Below are 22,336 nucleotides of genomic sequence, written 5' to 3' on the forward strand. Positions count from 1 at the left end.
TCTATATATCTGTAACCTTGTTATGAGCTAAGGGGGCCCAGTCTGAAGGTCAGTTAGGGGGAGATTTGGGGTGAATGGGGTGGTACTTATGAATCTATAGAAGAGTGATTGTTTCAGTGATATATATACATGTTTGAGTCAGAGAGATTGTTAATATTACAATAAATAAGTACAAACAGGACATTGCTGTTCTGGATGAAGTGTACTCAGTACAAGGTAATATCTTTTATTGTATGATATAACCTCATGACTTTCTGGTAGGGTTTCCACCTTTTCTGGATAAAATATCTGTTTTCCTATATGTTTATCTTTATCAAAATTAGAAAGATCAGGAGTAGACAAGTAGAGTTGGGTGTCATCAGCATAAAGGTGATACTGAAGTCCAAATGACTGAATAAGTTTTCCTAGTGAAGTTGTATAGAGCGAGAACAGCAGGGGGCCAAGAACAGAGCCTTGAGGAAGTCCGACAGTGAGAGGCAATGTAGTAGAAGTAGAGTTAGAGAAGGAAACTTTAAAGGAACGGTCAGACAGATAAGATGTAAACCATGAAAGAGCAGTGTCCCGAATGCCAGATGAGTGTAGAATGTCAAGGAGGAGGGTGTGGTGAACTGTGTCAAAGGCTGCAGAGAGATCTAGAAGGATTAGAATGGAATAGTGACCTTTAGACTTTGCCAGTAGAAGATCATTGGTTACTTTGGTGAGTGCAGTTTCAGTCGAGTGTGATGGGCGGAAGCCAGATTGCAATGGGTCGAGAAGGGAGTTGTGAGTTAGATGCTGGATCAGGCGTTTGTAAACAAGCCTTTCTAGTAATTAGGATGCGAATGGAAGAAGGGAAACTGGACGATAGTTATCTGGAGAGCTGGGATCAAGGGAAGGATAGGAGTGCTTAGTGCTTGTTTGTATAAGGATGGAAAAGTACCAGTAGAGAGTGAAAGATTAAATAGGTGGGTAAGTGCAGGAGAGAGTGTATCAGAGATTGGATAAAGGTGATGAGAGGTTATGGGGTCAAGGGAGCAGGTGGTGGGTTTTGAGCTGGCTAGAAGTTTGCTAACTTCATCTAGAGTTGCAGGGGTGAAGGAGTGCAAGTAGATGTGAGTGGACTGCACGTTGGTCTGAGATTGTTGTCGGACGGTATGCTCAGCCTAATGAGAGATTTTTTTCATTAAAGAAATGAGCAAGATCTTGGGCAGTTACATTAATGGGTGGAGGGGGGCATAGGAGTGAGTTAGATGATCTAGTGGGAATAGTAGGGATTTGTCCCAATTTATTTTGAGACCAGATATTGATCCAAACTGCTCCACTACGTTGAGGAGCGCGGCTAGAGAATTCTGGGTGTCTGCTAGGTAGATGAGCATATCGTCAGTGTACAAGGATATTTTTTCCGTGATAGGGGCGATTATTTGATTCAGTGCTCGGATTGCAATGGCTAGGGGTTCTATTGCTAATGCAAAGAAAGAAGGGGAGAGGGGGCAGCCCTGGCGGGTGCCTCTGCCTAGGTGAAAAGGATCTGATATCAGGCCGTTCACTCTGATTCTTGCCAGTGGCTGGTGATACAGCATCTGGAGCCATTTAATAAATTGGCAGCCCAGATCAAAACTGAGGAGGGTTTCCCAGAGATAGGGCCATTCTATGGAGTTGAACGTCTTTGCTGCGTCTAGCGAGGCCACTGCTCTATTTCCCATTTTTTCATGTTGGATAGATAAATTGGTGTAAAGTCTCCTAATATTAATGTTTGTGGATCTACCTGCCATGAACCCTGATTGATCTGGGTCGATGAGATCTATTATATATCTTTGTAGTCTTGTAGCCAGTATTTTTGCATCCGTATTTATGAGGGAGATTGGGCGTTAGGAGCTACACTGACCGGTGTCCTTTCCTGGTTTTGGAATTACAATAAGGGCTTTTCCAAATGAGGGGGGGAGGGCCCTTGCTTCAAATGATTTCTGTAGCGTATTTAATAGGTGAGGGGGCTAGTTATTCTGCTAGGGCCTTATACCAATTGGATGGAAGACCATCAATACCTGGTGTTTTGTTGGCAGGAAGGGATGCTATGGCTGATTTGACTTCCTCTATGGTTATTGGTTGGTTTAGGAAAATTCTATCTTGGATGTGCAGTTTGGGAATTGTTATGTTGTCTAAGAATTGAGTATGCACATTGTTTGGGTGCGGTATAGTAGTTTGATATAAGTTCGCAAAGTATGCCAACAATCGTCCATTTTTGTCTCCTTGTTCAAACAATCTTTGGACTTGGTATAGCAGTGCTTTCTTTGTAAAGAGGGTATTTTGGCATTCTAGGGTGCTGCGTTTTGTTTGTTGGAGCGCATAAGTCTGTGGTGTGGGGTTCGCAGTGTGTTCATTTTCCATTATGTCTTGTGTTTGTCGGCGTGCTTGTGTTATGGCTCTCGTCAGTACTCCCCGCATTACCGCCGTACTCGCATCCCATAGATTTGTCTGGGGGGCAGTGTCTGCATTTTGTACCCAATAGTCTGAATATCCTTCAGAGTTGGTCTCCCGCACTGTCTCCATAGTCTGGACCCCATTGTAGTGGACCAGCGGAGGGAGAGCAGGGTCAATGAGCATACGAGGAAGGAACTGCCTCTTCTCGATGAGGGGGAGGATGTCAGTAGTTACAAATGCTAGATCTATTCTTGAGAAGGTGTGGTGAGTGGTTGAATGGCAAGAGTATTCTTTGGTCCTTGGGTGCTTACATCTCCAGGCATCTACTAGGTTGAAGGCTTCTGCCCATTGTGCTAGTTTAGTTGGGCCAGGGTCCTGAGAATGAATACGATCTGCTAGGGGGTGCATTGTGGAGTTGAAATCGCCCATGATACATAGGGGGGATGGTGGCAAGGTTGCTCTTTGTTTTTGTACTGTTGTTGGTAGAAGGAGATGCGATTGCTGTTGTATTTTATTTCAACTTTTTGGCGCGCTAATTTGAGGATAGTGTCTCTGTCTCTATAGTTAAGGACTTTTAGTAGGAATGGCCGGGGTGGAGCTCCTGGTGGTGGGGCTCTAGTGGGGCCCCTATGGGCTCTTTCCACTATAAACACCTCAGAGAAAATATTTGCGCCAAACAAATCCTTCAGCCAGTTTTCCATGAATTGTTCAGGGTGTTGTCCCTCTGCTTTTTCTGGCAATCTAACAATACGGACATTGTTGCAACTATTCCTATTCTCAAGATTTGTCCAGTGCGGTTTGGAGCTGTTGTTGCAGTTCTCTGTGTTCTGTAGGGGAGATACTTGGTCATCATGGGATGAAACTCTGTGTTCGGTTCTCTCCCTTACATTTTGTAAGTCTTGTCTCAGAAGTGATATATCTATTTTAAGTTCTTCAAACTGTGCAGTGGCTGTTATGCGGTTCTCCAATATTGCCCCTAGTACTTCCCTTAGTGTTGGTTCAGGGGGTGTTTGGTCAGATTGTGGAGAGGCTGGTGGCGAGTTGCAATTTCCTTCCTTGTTCGGCTCTCGTTGGGAGCTATGCTCATAATGCTACAGACAAGATGCCACATCAGTCTTTAGTTTTGGCCCATATTTGCCCACTTTTCCTTTTGGTCTTGCCGTAGTGCTGTTAAGTTGTTGCAGAAACAGTCAAGTAGAGTTTAAAGTATGGCAGATTTGACGGATTATTAGACCAGGCACGGTTAAGTAGGGATTAGTGGTTGGTTTTTAAGGCCCTGTGAACAGTCTCTGGGAAGTGGTACTGTAGGAGTAAGTAATGAGTGTATTACTCCAGGAGTAGTACAGAGCAAGAGTGCTCCTGGTTTAACCCTGGGGTTGAGTCTCCAGTTGGCAGGGGGCCAGTTAACCAATAATGTTTCTGGAGGGAGCTGATTCTGTTTTAAGTCCCCTGTGTTATTGCTGCCTTTAGTTTGCAGTCCTTTGGGCAGATAGACTAGGTGGCAAGTTATTAAACCGAGCAGGGTTTCCTTGTGTGGTTGTTCACAGGGTCTCCTGGCCCTCACTAAGTTTTGTGCTTGACCCAAGTCTCCCAAGTTATTGTTATTACTGGGTTTGTGGATTAGGATAACACTGGCCCAGTGGCATTTGCATGTGAAAGTTATGGGTGGCTCCTGCTGCAGGCTTCATTTGGGGCCTTGGTATTTATTGTGGGCTGCAGAGGGGGCACCCAGGGCTCCAATATCACTCACCCCCACCTTGGTGCTCTCCGCTGTGCTTTCTATGGTTTCCGCTAGGTCCCCCAGGTGTTTTTTGTGTAACTGGTGTTCTCAGTAGGGAGGATTGGATGAGAGTATGATAGAAGCCCCGGGGGTACCCGAAAATCTATTCTGACAATCCTCTGCCTGGCCACGCCCCCACCAACCAATTACACTTTTAATCAACAATGCCTACTTTGTTTGTTGAATTTGTGCTGTTTGTTTAAAATGCAAAATAAAAACCTTTTAAAAAAAATAAAAACATTAAATAAACCCAAAAGGATTGTTTTGCCACCAAAAATTTAATTATATCCTGCCAATCAAAAATGCAATAAAATGACTCTGGCAATCCAAGATAAATTCCATAGATATACTCAATCTCTAGGAACCTTTGTGCATATCGTATGGTCCTACAATCAATTCCAGAAATATTGGTTTAATAGCTCATTGCACTCATTGCACTCTCTATACTATTACTCACTTTAATAGGACATCTGAGGTAAGATCTGCAGGGTGAGTTTCCATGGTCCTTTATTTTCTTTTGTGGTGTTAAGGTTAATGGGAAATGAAAGAGAATAATGTCCAACCTGCCCTATTTCCCTCAGCCCATTAGGAACCACTGCCATTTGTTTTTCATCTCAATTACAGAGATTCCTTCCTCTGATCATCTTATCCTCAAGGTTTCACTCCACTCTTTACTAACAAACTAATTAGTGGCATTTATAAAACCTGCTAAACTGGCGGCTCATGGGACACCCAAGGGATCATAAGAGATAAAGATTTAGGGAGCACCTCCCGCCCGTAATCGGTTACAAAGAGATGGTGCAGGGTCAATATGAATAAATTATATGATCAAGAAAAAGGGTGGGAAAGAACTGCCCCATACGTCTGCACCTCCCATCCATCACATCCAATAACTCACATGTGTTTAGGTTGATAAAACATAACTTTAATTCAAGTATTAACCTAAGTGTCCAGTATATATCAATGAAACTAAAATGAGGGTGAGGCAGGAGAGCGGCCCAACAGTGGTAGGACTAGTTTACCTGTGTTACTGACCAGGCCTGGACTGGGAGTCAAAATAGGCCCTGCCATTCCAAGTACGCAGAGGCCCAAACAGTCTCCTACCAGCCCAAACAGCCCTCAACCAGCCCACTCTATCGTAACTTTCTATGGAACCATACAGCAGCCCTTCTGGCATTTGCCAGTCCGGGCCTGTTACTGACCAATCGGGATACAGAACAACCAAGTATTCAATGTTACAAGTAGTCACCTAATGTGGTAATAAGTTACCTGTCCGGTATAGTCACTCGCACAGCCACAATATAGGCACAAGCCTTTCTCCCCCAGAGAGTTCCCACCCGGCGGTATGGTTGGCGCTTCTAACCTATGTTGTACCGCAGGTCCTGATATTCACTGATTGTCTATTGGCCAAGATGTGCCTCAGGCAACGATGCTGGTCAACTCACTAACGGCTACACTAATGGCCTCAGGCACTGGTACCGGCTAACCGCCTATCACATAAAATGTGCCTCAGGCACCGGATTAAACTAACTGTCCGACGACTAGGATGTTCCTCAGGCACTGATCAGTATCTATCCTAGAGAGTAACGTTAATTAAGCCAAAAGTTCCAAATATACAGAAACCACCAACCCCTTCACCCGCAGTGAATCACCTCCCAATCTGCAATCTGTGACTGCCCTTAAGATCTGTAACTTAAGGTGGCCATACACTATAAGATCCGCTAGTTTCGCAAGGTCGCCAAACGAGCAGATCTTAACCCGATATGCCCACTAACGGCTGGGCAATATCCGATTCCAATACTACGAATAGCCTCCGACGGGTCGCAGGGCCGCATCAACTAGCCGATGTGGTCCTGGATCGTACAAAAAAATCAAACTTGACCGATCGATATCTGGCCAATTTTTGGCCTGATATTGATCAAGAGGACACGTCTGGAGCCCCCACACATGGGCAGATAAAATGCTGAATTGGTCTAAGGGACCGATATCGGCAGCTTTAATCTGCCCGTGTATGGCCACCTTTAGTGCGGACCCCTGCCTATCCAGAATAAAAATAGCGCCTGACGCTCGTTTCACCCGCCATTTACAGGCTTTATCAAAGGCGTGATTATAAACCTTGTCCTACTCAACACTGATCTGAAACAATGGGACAGCAGTTACATAGGCTGAGTCTCAGGAACATGTCCTTGGCTTTGGCAGAAGCTACCGCATTGTATCTGGCTAAATAATTCTCCTAACTGTAAAGAGTTGGGGTCACGTTTGCTCATCATTAGCTGAAACCATTTTATAACCAAAAATATAAGTATCGTTAAGCTTTATTTACAAATCGACATCTTCTAGCAGTGATGTTCTAGCACTTTTTCATTTACCACATCAGTGACCCATATAAGGTTCCTCTCAAGCAACTATTGTATGTTTGCTAAGAGTTGTTTTAAAAGGAAACCTTTGTTCACGTCATTCTGTACAGGTGAATGGTTTCTCTCCGGTGTGAGTTTTGTGGTGCTTCCGAAGTATACTTTTTTCAGTAAAACTCTTCCCGCATTCGGTACAGGTGAATGGTTTCTCTCCAGTGTGAGTTCTGCGGTGGCATTTAAGCGTGCTCATTGCAGAATAAGATTTCCCACATTCTGTACAGGTGAATGGTTTCTCTCCTGTGTGAGTTCTTTTGTGCTTTTGAAGAATACTTTTATGAGTAAAACTCTTCCAACATTCGGTACAGGTGAATGGTTTCTCTCCAGTGTGAGTTCTGTGGTGGCATTTAAGGGTGCTCATTGCAGAATAAGATTTGCCACATTCTGTACAGGTGAATGGTTTCTCACCAGTGTGAGTTCTTTGGTGCTTTCGAAGTATACTTTTATCAGTAAAACTCTTCCCACATTCTGTGCAGGCGAAAGGTTTCTCTCCAGTGTGAGTTTTGTGATGGTATTTAAGTGCGCTCTTATCAGAAAAACATTTCCCACATTCTGTACAGGTGAATGGTTTCTCTCCTGTGTGAGTCCTTTGGTGCTTTCCAAGTATACTTTTATCAGTAAAACTCTTCCCACATTCGATACAGGTGAATGGTTTCTCTCCTGTGTGAGTTCTTTGGTGCTTTCGAAGTATACTTTTTTTAGTAAAAGTCTTCCCACATTCGGTACAGGTGAATGGTTTCTCTCCAGTGTGAGTTCTGCGATGACATTTAAGGGTGCTCATTGCAGCATAAGATTTCCCACATTCTGTACAGGTGAATGGTTTCTCTCCTGTGTGAGTTCTTTTGTGCTTTTGAAGAATACTTTTATCAGTAAAACTCTTCCCACATTCGGTACAGGTGAATGGTTTCTCTCCTGTGTGAGTTCTTTGGTGCTTTCGAAGTTTACTTTTTTCAGTAAAACTCTTCCCACATTCGGTACAGGTGAATGGTTTCTCTCCTGTGTGAGTTCTGTGGTGACATTCAAGAGTGCTCATTGCAGAGTAAGATTTCCCACATTCTGTACAGGTGAATGGTTTCTCTCCTGTGTGAGTTCTTTGGTGCTTTCGAAGTATACTTTTTTCAGTAAAACTCTTCCCACATTCTGTACAGGTGAATGGTTTCTCTCCAGTGTGAGTTTTGTGATGGTATTTAAGTGCACTCTTATCAGAAAAACCTTTTCCACATTCTGTACAGGTGAATGGCCTCTTCCTAGAGTGAATTTTTTCATGTTCAAAAAGGGCGCACTTTTCAGTAAAACTTTTCCCACATTGTTCACAGGTGAAAAGATTCTCCCCTGTGTGAATATTCTTGTGTCTCTGAAGTTGCCACTTCCTAGTAAAACATTTCCCACATTTTCTACAGGTGAATGGTTTCTCTCTGGAGTGAATTCTTTTATGCACACAAAGTGTAGATTTTGCTGTAAAGCTTTTCCCACATTCTGTACAGGTGAATGGGCTCTTCCCCTTGTGATCAATTTGATGAATTTTTAGATTTCTCTCTGTAGTGAAGGTTCTCTCACATTCTGTACAGCTGTATGGTTTCTCTCTGGAGTAGATTCTCTCATGTGTCTCACAGAGGGGGGTGAGAAGATGACTATTCACAGAGAGGGTAAAACCTGATCCATCAGAGCTTGTTAAGCAATCGCCAGATCTTGTGCCGGACTCCCAGTCAGTCTCTGGTTTGGGCAGTTCAGAACTGTGCTCAGCCTTCATGTTCCCACCTAATAACAACAAAAAGGAGAGAGCGGAAGGGGGATATAGATCATCTGTAAGGAACTGGTATATCAAACATTAAAGGGGAACTATCAAGAAAATATTAAATATTCATCTTTGCGATAGTTCCCCTTTAAGAGGTCTATTTATCAAAGGTCAAATTTCATATTCATATTACAGACAGATGTACTTCTAGGTTTTCGGCTGCTTTCCTCCCCAGTCGGTGGAGCTTGGGCCCAAATGAAAAGCAGTTGGAGGGGTTTAATACTGTACTGACCACTGTGAACTAGAGATAGTCATGTTATAAAGCAGGGGCTCATGGGCAAGTACTGGGTGGAGACTCATTCAGTTGCCCCAAAACTAAATGGACATGTTTTTATTTCATTTGATTTCCTGTTTAAGAAACTGCTCTCAGGTTCTTTTGTTGATAATGGCCTAAACAAGAGCTTTAGGTCTCATGTGCACTGACACTCAGGGCTGCACTGCATGTGGATAAAAGTGGATAGTGATACCTACAAGGGGAGTAGAGAACTGGAACATGCAGTGAATGGGGGTCCTATACAGAGAAGGTGGGTGGAGCACAGTCAGACCCCTCCCACTGGCTTGAGCAGGGGGGCATCATTGGTATCAGTTACACACGTAGTCATTGGCTACTTACCCCCATCACTAACTGGAACTGCTGAACTTTCCACTGCGTTCTGATCTTCTTCAGGGTCCAGTTCTTCTTCCTTATTCTGTAATATTTCTGATTCAGCCAATGGGAAGAGACAGGGGTGAGTAAAGCTGGGAGTAAGGAAGAGACAGGGTGAGTAAATCTGGTAGTAAGGAAGAGACAGGGGTGAGTAAAGCTGGGAGTAAGGAAGAGACAGGGGTGAGTAAAGCTGGGAGTAAGGAAGAGACAGGGGTGAGTAAAGCTGGGAGTATGGAAGAGACAGGGGCGAGTAAAGCTGGGAGTAAGGAAGAGACAGGGGCGAGTAAAGCTGGGAGTAAGGAAGAGACAGGGGCGAGTAAAGCTGGGAGTAAGGAAGAGACAGGGGCGCGTAAAGCTGGGAGTAAGGAAGAGACAGGGGCGAGTAAAGCTGGGAGTAAGGAAGAGACAGGGGTGAGTAAAGCTGGGAGTAAGGAAGAGACAGGGGTGAGTAAAGCTGGGAGTAAGGAAGAGACAGGGGTGAGTAAAGCTGGGAGTAAGGAAGAGACAGGGGTGAGTAAAGCTGGGAGTAAGGAAGAGACAGGGGTGAGTAAAGCTGGGAGTAAGGAAGAGACAGGGGTGAGTAAATCTGGGAGTAAGGAAGAGACAGGGGTGAGTAAAGCTGGGAGTAAGGAAGGGACAGGGGTGAGTAAAGCTGGGAGTAAGGAACCACAGAAAAGTCTCCCTGTAAATAACTGAACACTAATGAATACTGATTACTTACCCCCATCAGTAAGTGGAACTGCTGAGCTTTCCTTTGGGTTCTGATCATCTCCACAGTCCAGTTCTTCTTTCTCTGTCTTTATCTGTAACATTTCTGCTTGTGCCTCTGGGGAACCTGCCAGTAAGTAAGAGACAGGGGTGAGTACAGCTGGGAGTAAGGAAGAGACAGGGGTGAGTAAGGAATTCTACTGGGAATTATGTCTGTAGGGCAGAACCTCCTCCTGGGGTTTAACCCCTCCTGTCCCTCCAGCAAAGCTGAGCTCTGTGTAACCACATGTGTCCTACACAAACGTTACTCACCGGCCCCAGGAACGGGATCCATTTCCCTCTTTATTGTGTCCAGAGGATCCTCAGTGTCCGGCTCTTCATTCTCCCATTTCCCCTCTAACCTCCTTGTTTCCATCTCTGGAGAACCTGACAGCAAGGAACACAAACCCACCATATAAAGCTGCCTGTGGGGATCCCCCCTCTCATATCACTACAATAAATACATGTTGTACTGGGACCAGTTTATCCCCCAGTCCCACAGTCTCCCCTCTCTATCAGTCCCTGCAGCAGGATTAACCCCCAGTCTCCCCTCTCTATCAGTCCCTGCAGCAGGATTAACCCCCAGTCTCCCCTCTCTATCAGTCCCTGCAGCAGGATTAACCCCCAGTCTCCCCTCTCTATCAGTCCCTGCAGCAGGATTAACCCCCAGTCTCCCCTCTCTATCAGTCCCTGCAGCAGGATTAACCCCAGTCTCCCCTCTCTATCAGTCCCTGCAGCAGGATTAACCCCAGTCTCCCCTCTCTATCAGTCCCTGCAGCAGGATTAACCCCCAGTCTCCCCTCTCTATCAGTCCCTGCAGCAGGATTAACCCCCAGTCTCCCCTCTCTATCAATCCCTGCAGCAGGATTAACCCCCAGTCTCCCCTCTCTATCAGTCCCTGCAGCAGGATTAACCCCCAGTCTCCCCTCTCTATCAGTCCCTGCAGCAGGATTAACCCCCAGTCTCCCCTCTTTATCAGTCCCTGCAGCAGGATTAACCCCAGTCTCCCCTCTCTATCAGTCCCTGCAGCAGGATTAACCCCAGTCTCCCCTCTCTATCAGTCCCTGCAGCAGGATTAACCCCCAGTCTCCCCTCTCTATCAGTCCCTGCAGCAGGATTAACCCCCAGTCTCCCCTCTCTATCAGTCCCTGCAGCAGGATTAACCCCCAGTCTCCCCTCTTTATCAGTCCCTGCAGCAGGATTAACCCCCAGTCTCCCCTCTGTAGGAGGAAGAGGGAAACTCAATTACCCAGCAGCCCAGGTAACCAGGAAGTAGTTACAGGAAGGTTCTGTCTTTCCCTCTATCAGGTCTGGGTACAGAGAGAAGCACAAAGATCTCACTCCTCCCCCTGGTAAGGCAGCTCGGCCCTTTAGCCAATGAGCTTGTTTGGTTTGAGACCAATGAAATGATTGTGTGTCAGAGTTGTCCCTACTGCACAGACACGGCCATGTTGCTGGTGGGCAGATGCTAATCAGGAGAGCTGGCAGTGCAGGGTCAGTCACACGTGGGCACCAGATTAGAGACAAATGGGATTTGAGTGTCAGTTAAAGGGATGTGTCTGATGAGTTTGACTGTTTTCTGCTTGTTACTGAGTAGAATTGAGAGTGGATGAGAGCAGTGCATGCTGGTTAGTTCCATCTCTTTCCTGTCACACAGCTGATGTCAAGCTCAGGGACACAAGGGCCCCTCCCCCAGGCAAGTCACAAAGGATTGGGTCCCATGTTGAGAAATGACACAGACTTGTGATTCCTTTGTGTGAGGAGAGTTCACTATTGCCAGTATTTATGTAGTAATGAGGTTATTGCTCACTGCTCCCTCAGCTCTAGTACAACTCCCAGTATCCCAGCAGCAGTGGAGTAGGATGCCGGGAGTTGTAGTTCAGACTATACAGGGGGTCCCAGTTCAGAGGGCTGATATGAATGCTAGAAATAGTATATAGTTGTTACACAATGGAATCCTCGGTCATTTCTACTTTTATCTCTTTGCCACGAGGGGCCCAAGTGTTTTACTTCTGGTCTCACTCACTGACCCAAGTCCCATCCCCCCATTTCTATTCACATAAGTGGCCTCTGTCCTGGGATAATATCATGGTCTTGTCATTAATCTCTTATTTGTACCCTGGTACCCCTGGAACTATAGCAGGGTGACACCCCAATGTTTCTATATATCTGTAACCTTGTTATGAGCTAAGGGGGCCCAGTCTGAAGGTCAGTTAGGGAGAGATTTGGGGTGAGTGCTTATTTGTACCCTGGGTACCCCTGGAACTATAGCAGGGTGACACCCCAATGTTTCTATATATCTGTAACCTTGTTATGAGCTAAGGGGGCCCAGTCTGAAGGTCAGTTAGGAGGAGATTTGGGGTGAGTGTTTATTTGTACCCTGGGTACCCCTGGAACTATAGCAGGGTGACACCCCAATGTTTCTATATATCTGTAACCTTGTTATGAGCTAAGGGGGCCCAGTCTGAAGGTCAGTTAGGGGGAGATTTGGGGTGAGTGTTTAACTGTGTAACTGATAACTTTTGCTCTATCCCCCTCTTATCCCCCAGAAGTTGACCCCCAACAGTGAGGGAAAACAACCAGAATCCTCTGTAACACAATACACATAATTGGCCACAAGACCCTATGCAAGAGCTGTGTACTGTCTGGATCCTACATTCAGACTAAACTGGGCATGCTCACCAAACGGCACCCCATTGGCCCAGCAGTATGAGCTAAAGTCCTACAGTGGGTTGGGTACCCTGCGGGATAAGGGTAGGATTTTTGGGTGCAGTTAGAGGCGCGGGTCTGATCTAAATTTCTTATGTTATATTGTCTATATTGTAAATGTTGTTATATTGTTAATGATACAAAACTTTTTTCTGTCCCCACCCACTTCTGATGATGTTGCTTCTGGTTTGCAGCAACAGCACTACCTGTTTAATGGTGGTCGCAGATAAGGCAGTTGCGGGTTTGGTAAATATGGTAAAGATGCAGGTTTGCGGTTTGTGTTGCGGGTTCAGGTCTCATAAATTAGTTCTGCGCAGGACTCTAGTATGAGCTATGATTGGCAGCATTACAACTCAAGGCCAGATTGGTCCCTATAATACCCCGCCTGGCCTGTCATGTGATTGGCCCTTCTGGAAGCTGCCGTTGTGGTTGGCAGAAGGAATCAAACCCTTTTCTGCATTTACGACAGAGGCTGTTCCCTTTCTGGCTTACAAAGTTGGCTACCAAGAATTCCAAACTGTTAGTCTTTTTACATACATGGAGGACCACAAAGACTACCCAGCTGTAAGCCATCACAGCTATCCCCACATGCACCAGTCACCAGCAATAGCACTGCCCAACCCTGACATTATCCACAAGCAGAACTACTGAATGCCGGCTGGCTACCATCTAGAAAAACCTGTGATGTTGAAGTTGCCATGCTACAATAAAGAACTGCATGTGTTGTGTAAGTCCTGCCCTATGCCCATGTCCTCTCGTGGCAAGGTGCCGGGACACAATCATTTCCAGAAATCTTGGTTTAATAGCCCAGACAATTACACTCCTTATAACATTGCACCCTTCAACATGACTTCTACACCCGGTGGGAACTCTCTCTCTCCACTCCCTACAACTGATAATCCCCATCCTCTGATTCTCCCACTTTACCCGTCTATTTGATAATGATGAAAATAAACCACACCAACTGCAGGTTTAGATTCTATGGTCCTTTATTTCATTTATTCTTTTTTGCTATTCAGGTTAATGGTTACAATGTTATGATTATTAGGGAAATGATTGGAATATTGGGCTGTGACATCCAAACTGCCCTTTTCCCTCAACCCATTAGATACAAATGTCATTTGGTTTCAATATCTTGCTCATTTGTAGCAATCACTATTGTTACCCCCAGTAGTAACTGTGTGAATCCTAGTAGACCTGCCATGTATCAGCAATTGCAAAGAGTGACTCCTTCATCAGAGCATCTCCTACTCATCCTCATGGTTCCATTCTGTACATTATAATGATCTGCTAAACTGGCGGCTCATGGGACACCCCAAGGGATTATAACCCTCGTCCTACTCAACAGCTGCACAATCCTTTTATGATCAGCCCATTAATCTGAAACAATGGGACGGCAGGGACATAGGCCGAGTCTCAGGAACATTTCCTTGGCAGAAGGTACCGCACTGTATCTTTTGGGCTAGATAATTCTCTTAACTGTAAAGAGTTGGGCGCCATGTTTGCCCTTCATAAGCTGAAACCATTTTATAGCCAAAAATGTGAGTTTAAAGTCATCTTCTAGCAGTGATGTTCTATCACCTTTTCCATTTATCAGCGACCCATATGAGGTTCTTCCCATCTCTTGTGTCTTTGTAAAGGGTAGTTTAAAAAGAAAACCTTTGCCGTCATTCTGTACAGGTGAATGGTTTCTCTCCAGCATGAGTTCTTTTATGTACATGAAGGTAATAGTTTGAAGCAAATCCTTTCCCACATTCTGTACAAACGAATGGTTTCTCTCCAGTGTGAGTTATTTTGTGTCCATGAAGGTAATGCTTTGAAACAAATCCTTTCCCACATTCTGTACAAATGAATGGTTTCTCTCCAGTGTGAGTTCTTTTGTGTCCATGAAGGTAATGCTTTGAAACAAATCCTTTCCCACATTCTGTACAAATGAATGGTTTCTCTCCAGTGTGAGTTCTTTTGTGTCCATAAAGGTAATGCTTTGAAGCAAATCCTTTTCCACATTCTGTACAAATGAATGGTTTCTCTCCAGAGTGAATTGCTTGGCGGTGGCGGTTAAGGATGCTCTTTACAGAAAAACATTTCCCACAATCTGTACAGGTGAATGGTTTCTCACCAGTGTGACTTCTGTGGTGCACTCGAAGTCTACTTTTGTCAGAAAAACTTTTCCCACATTCTGTACAAATGAACGGTCTCTCTCGAGTGTGAGTTTTGTAGTGGCGGTTAAGGCAGATCTCAAAAGAAAAACATTTCCCACATTCTGCACAAGTGAATGGTTTCTCCCCAGTGTGAGTTCTTTGGTGTATTTCAAGGCCTCCTTTTCCAGTAAAGCTTTCCCCACATTCTGTACAGGTAAATTTGTCCTTTTCCATGTGAATCATTTGGTGAATTTGGAGTCTTCTCTCTGTAGTAAAGTTTTCCGAACATTCTGTACAGGCAAATTGTTTTATGTGAATTTTCTGGTGTCTGAGAAGGTAGTGCTCATTCTTAAAAGTTTCCCCACATTCTGTACAGGTGAAAGGTTTCTCTCCTGTGTGGATTCTCTTGTGCGCAACAAAACTAGGGAATAAAGAAATTTTTTTCCCACAATCTAGTTTTTCTCTGGAGTAGATTCTCTTGTGTGTCCCACAGAGGTGGGTGAGAAGATCGCTATTTAAAGGGAAGGTCTCCCCACATTTACTGCAGATAAAACCTGATCCATCAGAGCTTGTTAAGCAATCGCCAGATCTTGTGCCGGACTCCCAGTCAGTCTCTGGTTTGGGCAGTTCAGAACTGTGCTCAGCCTTCATGTTCCCACCTAATAACAACAAACAGGAGAGAGCTGTGATTGGTTGGCACATGTTACTGTGCTGATGGGAAAGACATGTCATGTGACATAAGCACCATGGACCACCTTCCCCCCTTGGGTCCCACAGGGAATATCATGGTATAATTTTCTACAACTATCTCAAGCCTTACGCGTTTCCTCTGCCCTCTTTTTTCATTGGTGTTTGGGTCTTTAAATACTGATTTTGTGTTGTAAGTGATCAAGCCTATGATTAAGTGTCTTAGGGACACGAAACGCGTAAGGCTCGAGATGATTGTTTCAATAAAGATTTTTTACTACTTTTTAACCAACTCATTTTCGGTCTGATCTATACGCGGCTTCCTAGAGTTCCCAAAACATCTTGTTTCTCCTGTTTATGAATTGTCTGCTCCCCTGAGCTGAGGGTCTGGGGCAGGAGCTCCTGGGCCATCATTCTACTTTGGGGAGTTATTCTGCTACTATCGGATGCTCTTATGCTTACACATATACATTTGGGGTTACTATCATTTTCTACAACATCATGATGTGGTACCAGTGTGCATGTCCATTTCTCTTTTGCACCCAGACCTGGAGGCCTATAGTTGCACCTCTGCTTCTCTTTGTTACATGTCCTCCAATACAGGGGTCATTTTGTTGCCCAAACTGAAATCTGGTGCCGTATCATCATTATTGCCTTTATAATGAGGCCAGTTCATTATGCTCCCCTCTTCCTGTTCCCAAATCTTCTATTATATTGTGTCAACACACAGTATAATTTGTATTAATGACAGTAAGAAACATTCCTAGAGTAAATTAAAGTAATTGCACTAATACAGAGATAGGATTCCTATACTTGTTGCACCATCTTCCCCTTTGTATCAACGTAAATGAAGCCAGCGGGAGCGCGAGCAGTTGGGCCAAGTCAGGAATCAGTATCAACTGCACATTCGAAAATAGGCGTCGAGCCCTGAAAGAAAACAAAGGGGCGGGAGATGGTGCCCTGGGGCTCAGCTGCTCTGTATTTTAGGGTCAGATTTTTTTAAGGGGTTGTTTCTTTACTAATGCAGAGTGTGGGGAGAGAGAGGGGAGTGGGGGCAATGGCAGGTAGTTTAGGGGGGCTTTTGGTACAGGGGGTTTAGTTCTACAATAAACAGGGGCTCATGGGCAAGTACTGGGGGGGGGACTCCACAACTAGAGAGAAATGCTGAACAATGAGGAACTATCTGGCAGCACCGAAACATCATCAAAACGTTGTTACTGCTATGGGCACAGGTAGTGAACTGATAAGATCAAAGGGTGAATTTGTATTTAATTCCTGCTGTTAGCCCCGCCCACAAATACTGCCCCCCCATCATCACCCTCTGCCCCCAGAGCAATAAATCCCAAATGGGCTGAATAAAAGATATATTAACCCCTCAGTCCTTCATGTAACAGATACAAGTTCACCCCAGGGCTATAAAAAGGAATTTCCCATATAAATGACCTCACAATAAGCCAGAGAGAAAGATACAGGTAAATGCTGGAAATGTAATAATGTTTGTACTTTAAGTGATAGTGACAATCTCAGGAAGTATAGAAGGATCTCGGGATAAAAATAATAAAAATAATACCCAAACCAGATTGTAGAGCTGAGCTTTCATTTGGGTTTTGATCATCTTCAGTCTCCGATTCTTCTCTCTCTTTATTTATCTGTAACATTTCTGGTTGCGGCTCTGGGGAAGCTGGGAGTAAGGAAGAGACAGGGGTGAGTAAAGCTGGGAGTAAGGAAGAGACAGGGGTGAGTAAAGCTGGGAGTAAGGAAGAGACAGGGGTGAGTAAAGCTGGGAGTAAGGAAGAGACAGAGGTGAGTAAAGCTGGGAGTAAGGAAGAGACAGGGTGAGTAAAGCTGGGAGTAAGGAAGAGACAGGGGTGAGTAAAGCTGGGAGTAAGGAAGAGACAGGGGCGAGTAAAGCTGGGAGTAAGGAAGAGACAGGGGGAGTAAAGCAGGGGTGAGTAAAGCTGGGAGTAAGGAAGAGACAGGGGTGAGTAAAGCTGGGAGTAAGGAAGAGACAGGGGTGAGTAAAGCAGGGAGTAAGGAAGAGACAGGGGTGAGTAAAGCTGGGAGTAAGGAAGAGACAGGGGTGAGTAAAGCTGGGAGTAAGGAAGAGACAGGGGTGAGTAAAGCTGGGAGTAAGGAAGAGACAGGGGTGAGTAAAGCTGGGAGTAAGGAAGAGACAGGGGCGAGTAAAGCTGGGAGTAAGGAAGAGACAGGGGGGAGTAAAGCAGGGTGAGTAAAGCTGGGAGTAAGGAAGAGACAGGGGTGAGTAAAGCTGGGAGTAAGGAAGAGACAGGGTGAGTAAAGCTGGGAGTAAGGAAGAGACAGGGGTGAGTAAAGCTGGGAGTAAGGAAGAGACAGGGGTGAGTAAAGCTGGGAGTAAGGAAGAGACAGGGGTGAGTAAAGCTGGGAGTAAGGAAGAGACAGGGGTGAGTAAAGCTGGGAGTAAGGAAGAGACAGGGGTGAGTAAAGCTGGGAGTAAGGAAGAGACAGGGGCGAGTAAAGCTGGGAGTAAGGAAGAGACAGGGGTGAGTAAAGCAGGGGTGAGTAAAGCTGGGAGTAAGGAAGAAACAGGGGTGAGTAAAGCTGGGAGTAAGGAAGAGACAGGGGTGAGTAAAGCTGGGAGTAAGGAAGAGACAGGGGTGAGTAAAGCTGGGAGTAAGGAAGAGACAGGGGTGAGTAAAGCTGGGAGTAAGGAAGAGACAGGGGTGAGTAAAGCTGGGAGTAAGGAAAAGACAGGAGTGAGTAAAGCTGGGAGAAAGGAAGATACAGGAGTGAGTAAAGCTGGGATTAAGGAAGAGACAGGGGTGAATAAAGCTGGGAGTAAGTAAGAGACAGGGGTGAGTAAAGCTGGGAGTAAGGAAGAGACAGGGGTGAGTAAAGCTGGGAGTAAGGAAGAGACAGGGGTGAGTAAAGCTGGGAGTAAGGAATTCTACTGGGAATTATGTCTGTAGGGCAGAACCTCCTGCTGGGGTTTAACCCCTCCTGTCCCTCCAGCAAAGCTGAGCTCTGTGTAACCACATGTGTCCTACACAAACGTTACTCACCGGCCCCAGGAACGGGATCCATTTCCCTCTTTATTGTGTCCAGAGGATCCTCAGTGTCCGGCTCTTCATTCTCCCATTTCCCCTCTAACCTCCTTGTTTCCATCTCTGGAGAACCTGACAGCAAGGAACACAAACCCACCATATAAAGCTGCCTGTGGGGATCCCCCCTCTCATATCACTACAATAAATACATGTTGTACTGGGACCAGTTTATCCCCCAGTCCCACAGTCTCCCCTCTCTATCAGTCCCTGCAGCAGGATTAACCCCCAGTCTCCCCTCTCTATCAGTCCCTGCAGCAGGATTAACCCCCAGTCTCCCCTCTCTATCAGTCCCTGCAGCAGGATTAACCCCCAGTCTCCCCTCTCTATCAGTCCCTGCAGCAGGATTAACCCCCAGTCTCCCCTCTCTATCAGTCCCTGCAGCAGGATTAACCCCCAGTCTCCCCTCTCTATCAGTCCCTGCAGCAGGATTAACCCCCAGTCTCCCCTCTCTATCAGTCCCTGCAGCAGGATTAACCCCCAGTCTCCCCTCTCTATCAGTCCCTGCAGCAGGATTAACCCCCAGTCTCCCCTCTCTATCAGTCCCTGCAGCAGGATTAACCCCCAGTCTCCCCTCTCTATCAGTCCCTGCAGCAGGATTAACCCTCAGTCTCCCCTCTCTATCAGTCCCTGCAGCAGGATTAACCCTCAGTCTCACACACAGTACAGTAGCAGTTAAAGAAGGAGGAAGAAAAATTACTTACCCAGCAGGGCTGGGACACAGGAAACAGGAAGTAATTACAGGAAGTGTTCTGTCTTTCCCTTGTTATGGACAGAAGTATGTCCTGAGAGTATTTTGTCCCTTCCAAATTGTGGTGAATAAGTTCAGCTAGCTGACAAGAAGGAATGACACTGACACAGCTGTTCAGTATATAAAATGCTTCTTTTTTTTATTGTACGGTACAAAAGGTTATATAGGCTAGGTGGGGGGGGGTTATGACACCCCCCTAAGCTTGCGGTTTGGCTATATGACTTCAAATGGGAAAGTACAAACTTCATAGCTATATAGTTTCAAATGGAAAAATACAAAGTACAAAGTCCTTATGCGGTTTTAATTCAGCAGTCGTCTTCCAGGAACAGGTGCAGAGGGGCATGACCACAACGAGTCTGTTTCTGTGAAGAGGTTCCTCTTGGTTGCATCCTAGCTTGCATCCATATATGTGTTGCAAATAGCTGAGCAAGGAAATATAGCAGACACACAGTATAACAGTAAAATAGACTTTTTAAATGATAGGAAACAGAATAGACTGACCAGTCCACCACAATCCCCTCTAAAAACGTCTATTTTGCTGTCCCTACCTAGATAGAAGTTAGGAAGTTGCTCCAGAGGGAGTACACCCTAGTGGTGGGTATGATGCTTCAGCGTGGCCTGGAGAGACCTAAGCGAGGGAGGGGGTGGGAGTGGGTGGAGGACATGGGAATGTATTGGGAGAGTACTGTGGTCGGAATATAAGGGAGAGAGCGGAGGGCATCAATGAGGGCAGGATCAGATTCATTATCGTCATCCTCGGGTGTATCATTGGCATAGGCATGGGCATTAGAGCCTACATAGAAGGTGGGTGAGGATAGGACTAAAGTAGGAGTATATTGAGAGGCAAGACAAAGTTTGCGAATACAGGGAATGAAACAGCAAAATATCAGAGCAGACACACAGTATAACAGTAAAATAGACTTTTTAAATGATAGGAAACAGAATAGGCTGACCAGTCCACCACACCCTCTATCAGGTCTGGGCGGAAAGAGAAGCACAAAGACTTCTCACCCCTCCCCCTGGGAAGGCAGCTCCGCCCTTTAGCCAATGAGCTTGTTTGGTTTGAGACCAATGAAATGATTGTGTGTCAGAGTTGTCCCTACTGCACAGACACGGCCATGTTGCTGGTGGGCAGATGCTAATCAGGAGAGCTGGCAGTGCAGGGTCAGTCACACGTGGGCACCAGATTAGAGACAAATGGGATTTGAGTGTCAGTTAAAGGGATGTGTCTGATGAGTTTGACTGTTTTCTGCTTGTTACTGAGTAGAATTGAGAGTGGATGAGAGCAGTGCATGCTGGTTAGTTCCATCTCTTTCCTGTCACACAGCTGATGTCAAGCTCAGGGACACAAGGGCCCCTCCCCCAGGCAAGTCACAAAGGATTGGGTCCCATGTTGAGAAATGACACAGACTTGTGATTCCTTTGTGTGAGGAGAGTTCACTATTGCCAGTATTTATGTAGTAATGAGGTTATTGCTCACTGCTCCCTCAGCTCTAGTACAACTCCCAGTATCCCAGCAGCAGTGGAGTAGGATGCCGGGAGTTGTAGTTCAGACTATACAGGGGGTCCCAGTTCAGAGGCCTGATATGAATGCTAGAAATAGTATATAGTTGTTATTATTTATTATTAACATGTATTTATATAGTGCCAACATATTGCGTAGCACTGTAAAGTAAATGTGATTATACAACTACATCACATGAATTACATACATAGAATATATGGAGTAACAAACATCACAATCAATACAGGTACAAAGAGGTGAGGAAGGCCCTGTGCATAGGCATACAGTCTAAAGGGAAGGGAGTAATACACAAGGTGTGGGAGTGGGCAAGATGGAATTAAGTGGGTGAGAAATGTGGTACTGTATGTGGTGTTGCGTTTGGTAGTTAAGCAGAGTGAGGGGAGGCTTCTCGGAAGAAGTGAGTTTTCAGAGATTTCTTGAAAGCAGAAAGGTTGGGAGAAAGTGGGACAGACCGTGGGAGAGAGTTCCAGAGGAGGGGTGCAGCCCTTGCAAAGTCTTGAATGTGAGCATGTGAGGAGGTAATGAGAGAAGAGTTGCGGAGCAGGTCAGTAGAGGAGAGTAGTAAGCGAGTGGGTGAGTATATAGAGATGAGTTCAGAGATGTAGGGTGGGGCAGAGTTATGAAGTGCTTTGAAAGTCAGTGTCATTAATTTGAATTTGATTCTGAAAGGTAACGGAAGCCAGTGCAGGGATTGACAGAATGGCGAGGCAGAGGAGGAGCGGTTGCTGAGGTGTATGAGCCTCGCAGCAGTGTTCATTATGGACTGGAGAGGTGACAGTCTCTGGAGGGGAAGGCCAATTAAAAGAGAGTTACAGTAGTCTAGACGTGATATGATGAGAGAGTGAATAAGAATTTTGGCAGCGTCTTGGGTGATAAATGATCGTATTTTGGATATGTTCCTTAGGTGGAAGTGACATGATTAAATAAGTGACTAGATATGAGGAGTGAATGACAGGGCAGAATCTAGGATAACCCCAAGGCACCGGGCCTGGGGAGAGGGGGTGATAGTGGAATTGTTAGCTATGATGGATACTTCGGGGATGCTACTGGTGTTAGTTGGAGGAAAGAGAACCATTTCAGTTTTAGAGAGGTTTAATTTAAGGTAGCGTTGTGACATCCAGGTAGAGATAGCGGACAGGCAGGAGGAGACGCGAGTTAGGAGTTCTGGGTTGAGATCAGGAGATGAGAGATAGATCTGAGTATCGTCAGCATAGAGGTGGTAGTGGAAACCATATGAATTTATTAATTTGCCAAGGGAGGAAGTATAGAGGGAGAATAGTAATGGTCCCAGGACAGAGCCTTGAGGAACTCCAACAGAAAGAGGTAGGGGAGAAGATGATATTCCATTGTAGGAGACACTGAAGGAACGATTGGTGATGTAAGAAGAGAACCAGGACAGGCCTGTGTCACGAAGGCCAAGCGACTGGAGGGACTGGAGGAGGAGAGGGTGATCTACAGTGTCAAATGCGGCTGAGAGATCAATGGAATCCTCGGTCATTTCTACTTTTATCTCTTTGCCACGAGGGGCCCAAGTGTTTTACTTCTGGTCTCACTCACTGACCCAAGTCCCATCCCCCCATTTCTATTCACATAAGTGGCCTCTGTCCTGGGATAATATCATGGTCTTGTCATTAATATCTTATTTGTACCCTGGTACCCCTGGAACT

The 22,336-nt window shown here is 45.5% G+C and overlaps 2 protein-coding genes and 1 long non-coding RNA gene across 3 annotated transcripts in view; all 3 read right to left on the reverse strand.

The window, feature by feature from the left end:
• The window catches only part of znf214 (zinc finger protein 214), a 210,501-nt gene that overhangs the window by 176,475 nt on the left and 11,690 nt on the right, over nucleotides 1-22,336 (reverse strand).
• LOC121394824 (gastrula zinc finger protein XlCGF57.1-like) lies at nucleotides 13,457-18,508 on the reverse strand. Its single transcript, XM_041566960.1, has 2 exons — nucleotides 18,355-18,508; nucleotides 13,457-15,285 (listed from the first exon to the last, which is right to left on the reverse strand). Exons 1-2 carry the CDS (start codon nucleotides 18,494-18,496, stop codon nucleotides 14,153-14,155), a joined length of 1,275 nt encoding a protein of 424 aa, XP_041422894.1. The 5' UTR covers nucleotides 18,497-18,508; the 3' UTR covers nucleotides 13,457-14,152.
• On the reverse strand, nucleotides 19,258-20,797 carry LOC121394838. The gene is made up of 2 exons (XR_005962026.1): nucleotides 19,693-20,797; nucleotides 19,258-19,566 (listed from the first exon to the last, which is right to left on the reverse strand). It is a non-coding gene; the product is annotated as an uncharacterized LOC121394838 (long non-coding RNA).

The sequence above is a fragment of the Xenopus laevis genome, chromosome 6L, assembly GCF_017654675.1.
Source record: "Xenopus laevis strain J_2021 chromosome 6L, Xenopus_laevis_v10.1, whole genome shotgun sequence".
In the NCBI taxonomy this organism is placed as follows: Eukaryota; Metazoa; Chordata; class Amphibia; order Anura; family Pipidae; genus Xenopus; species Xenopus laevis.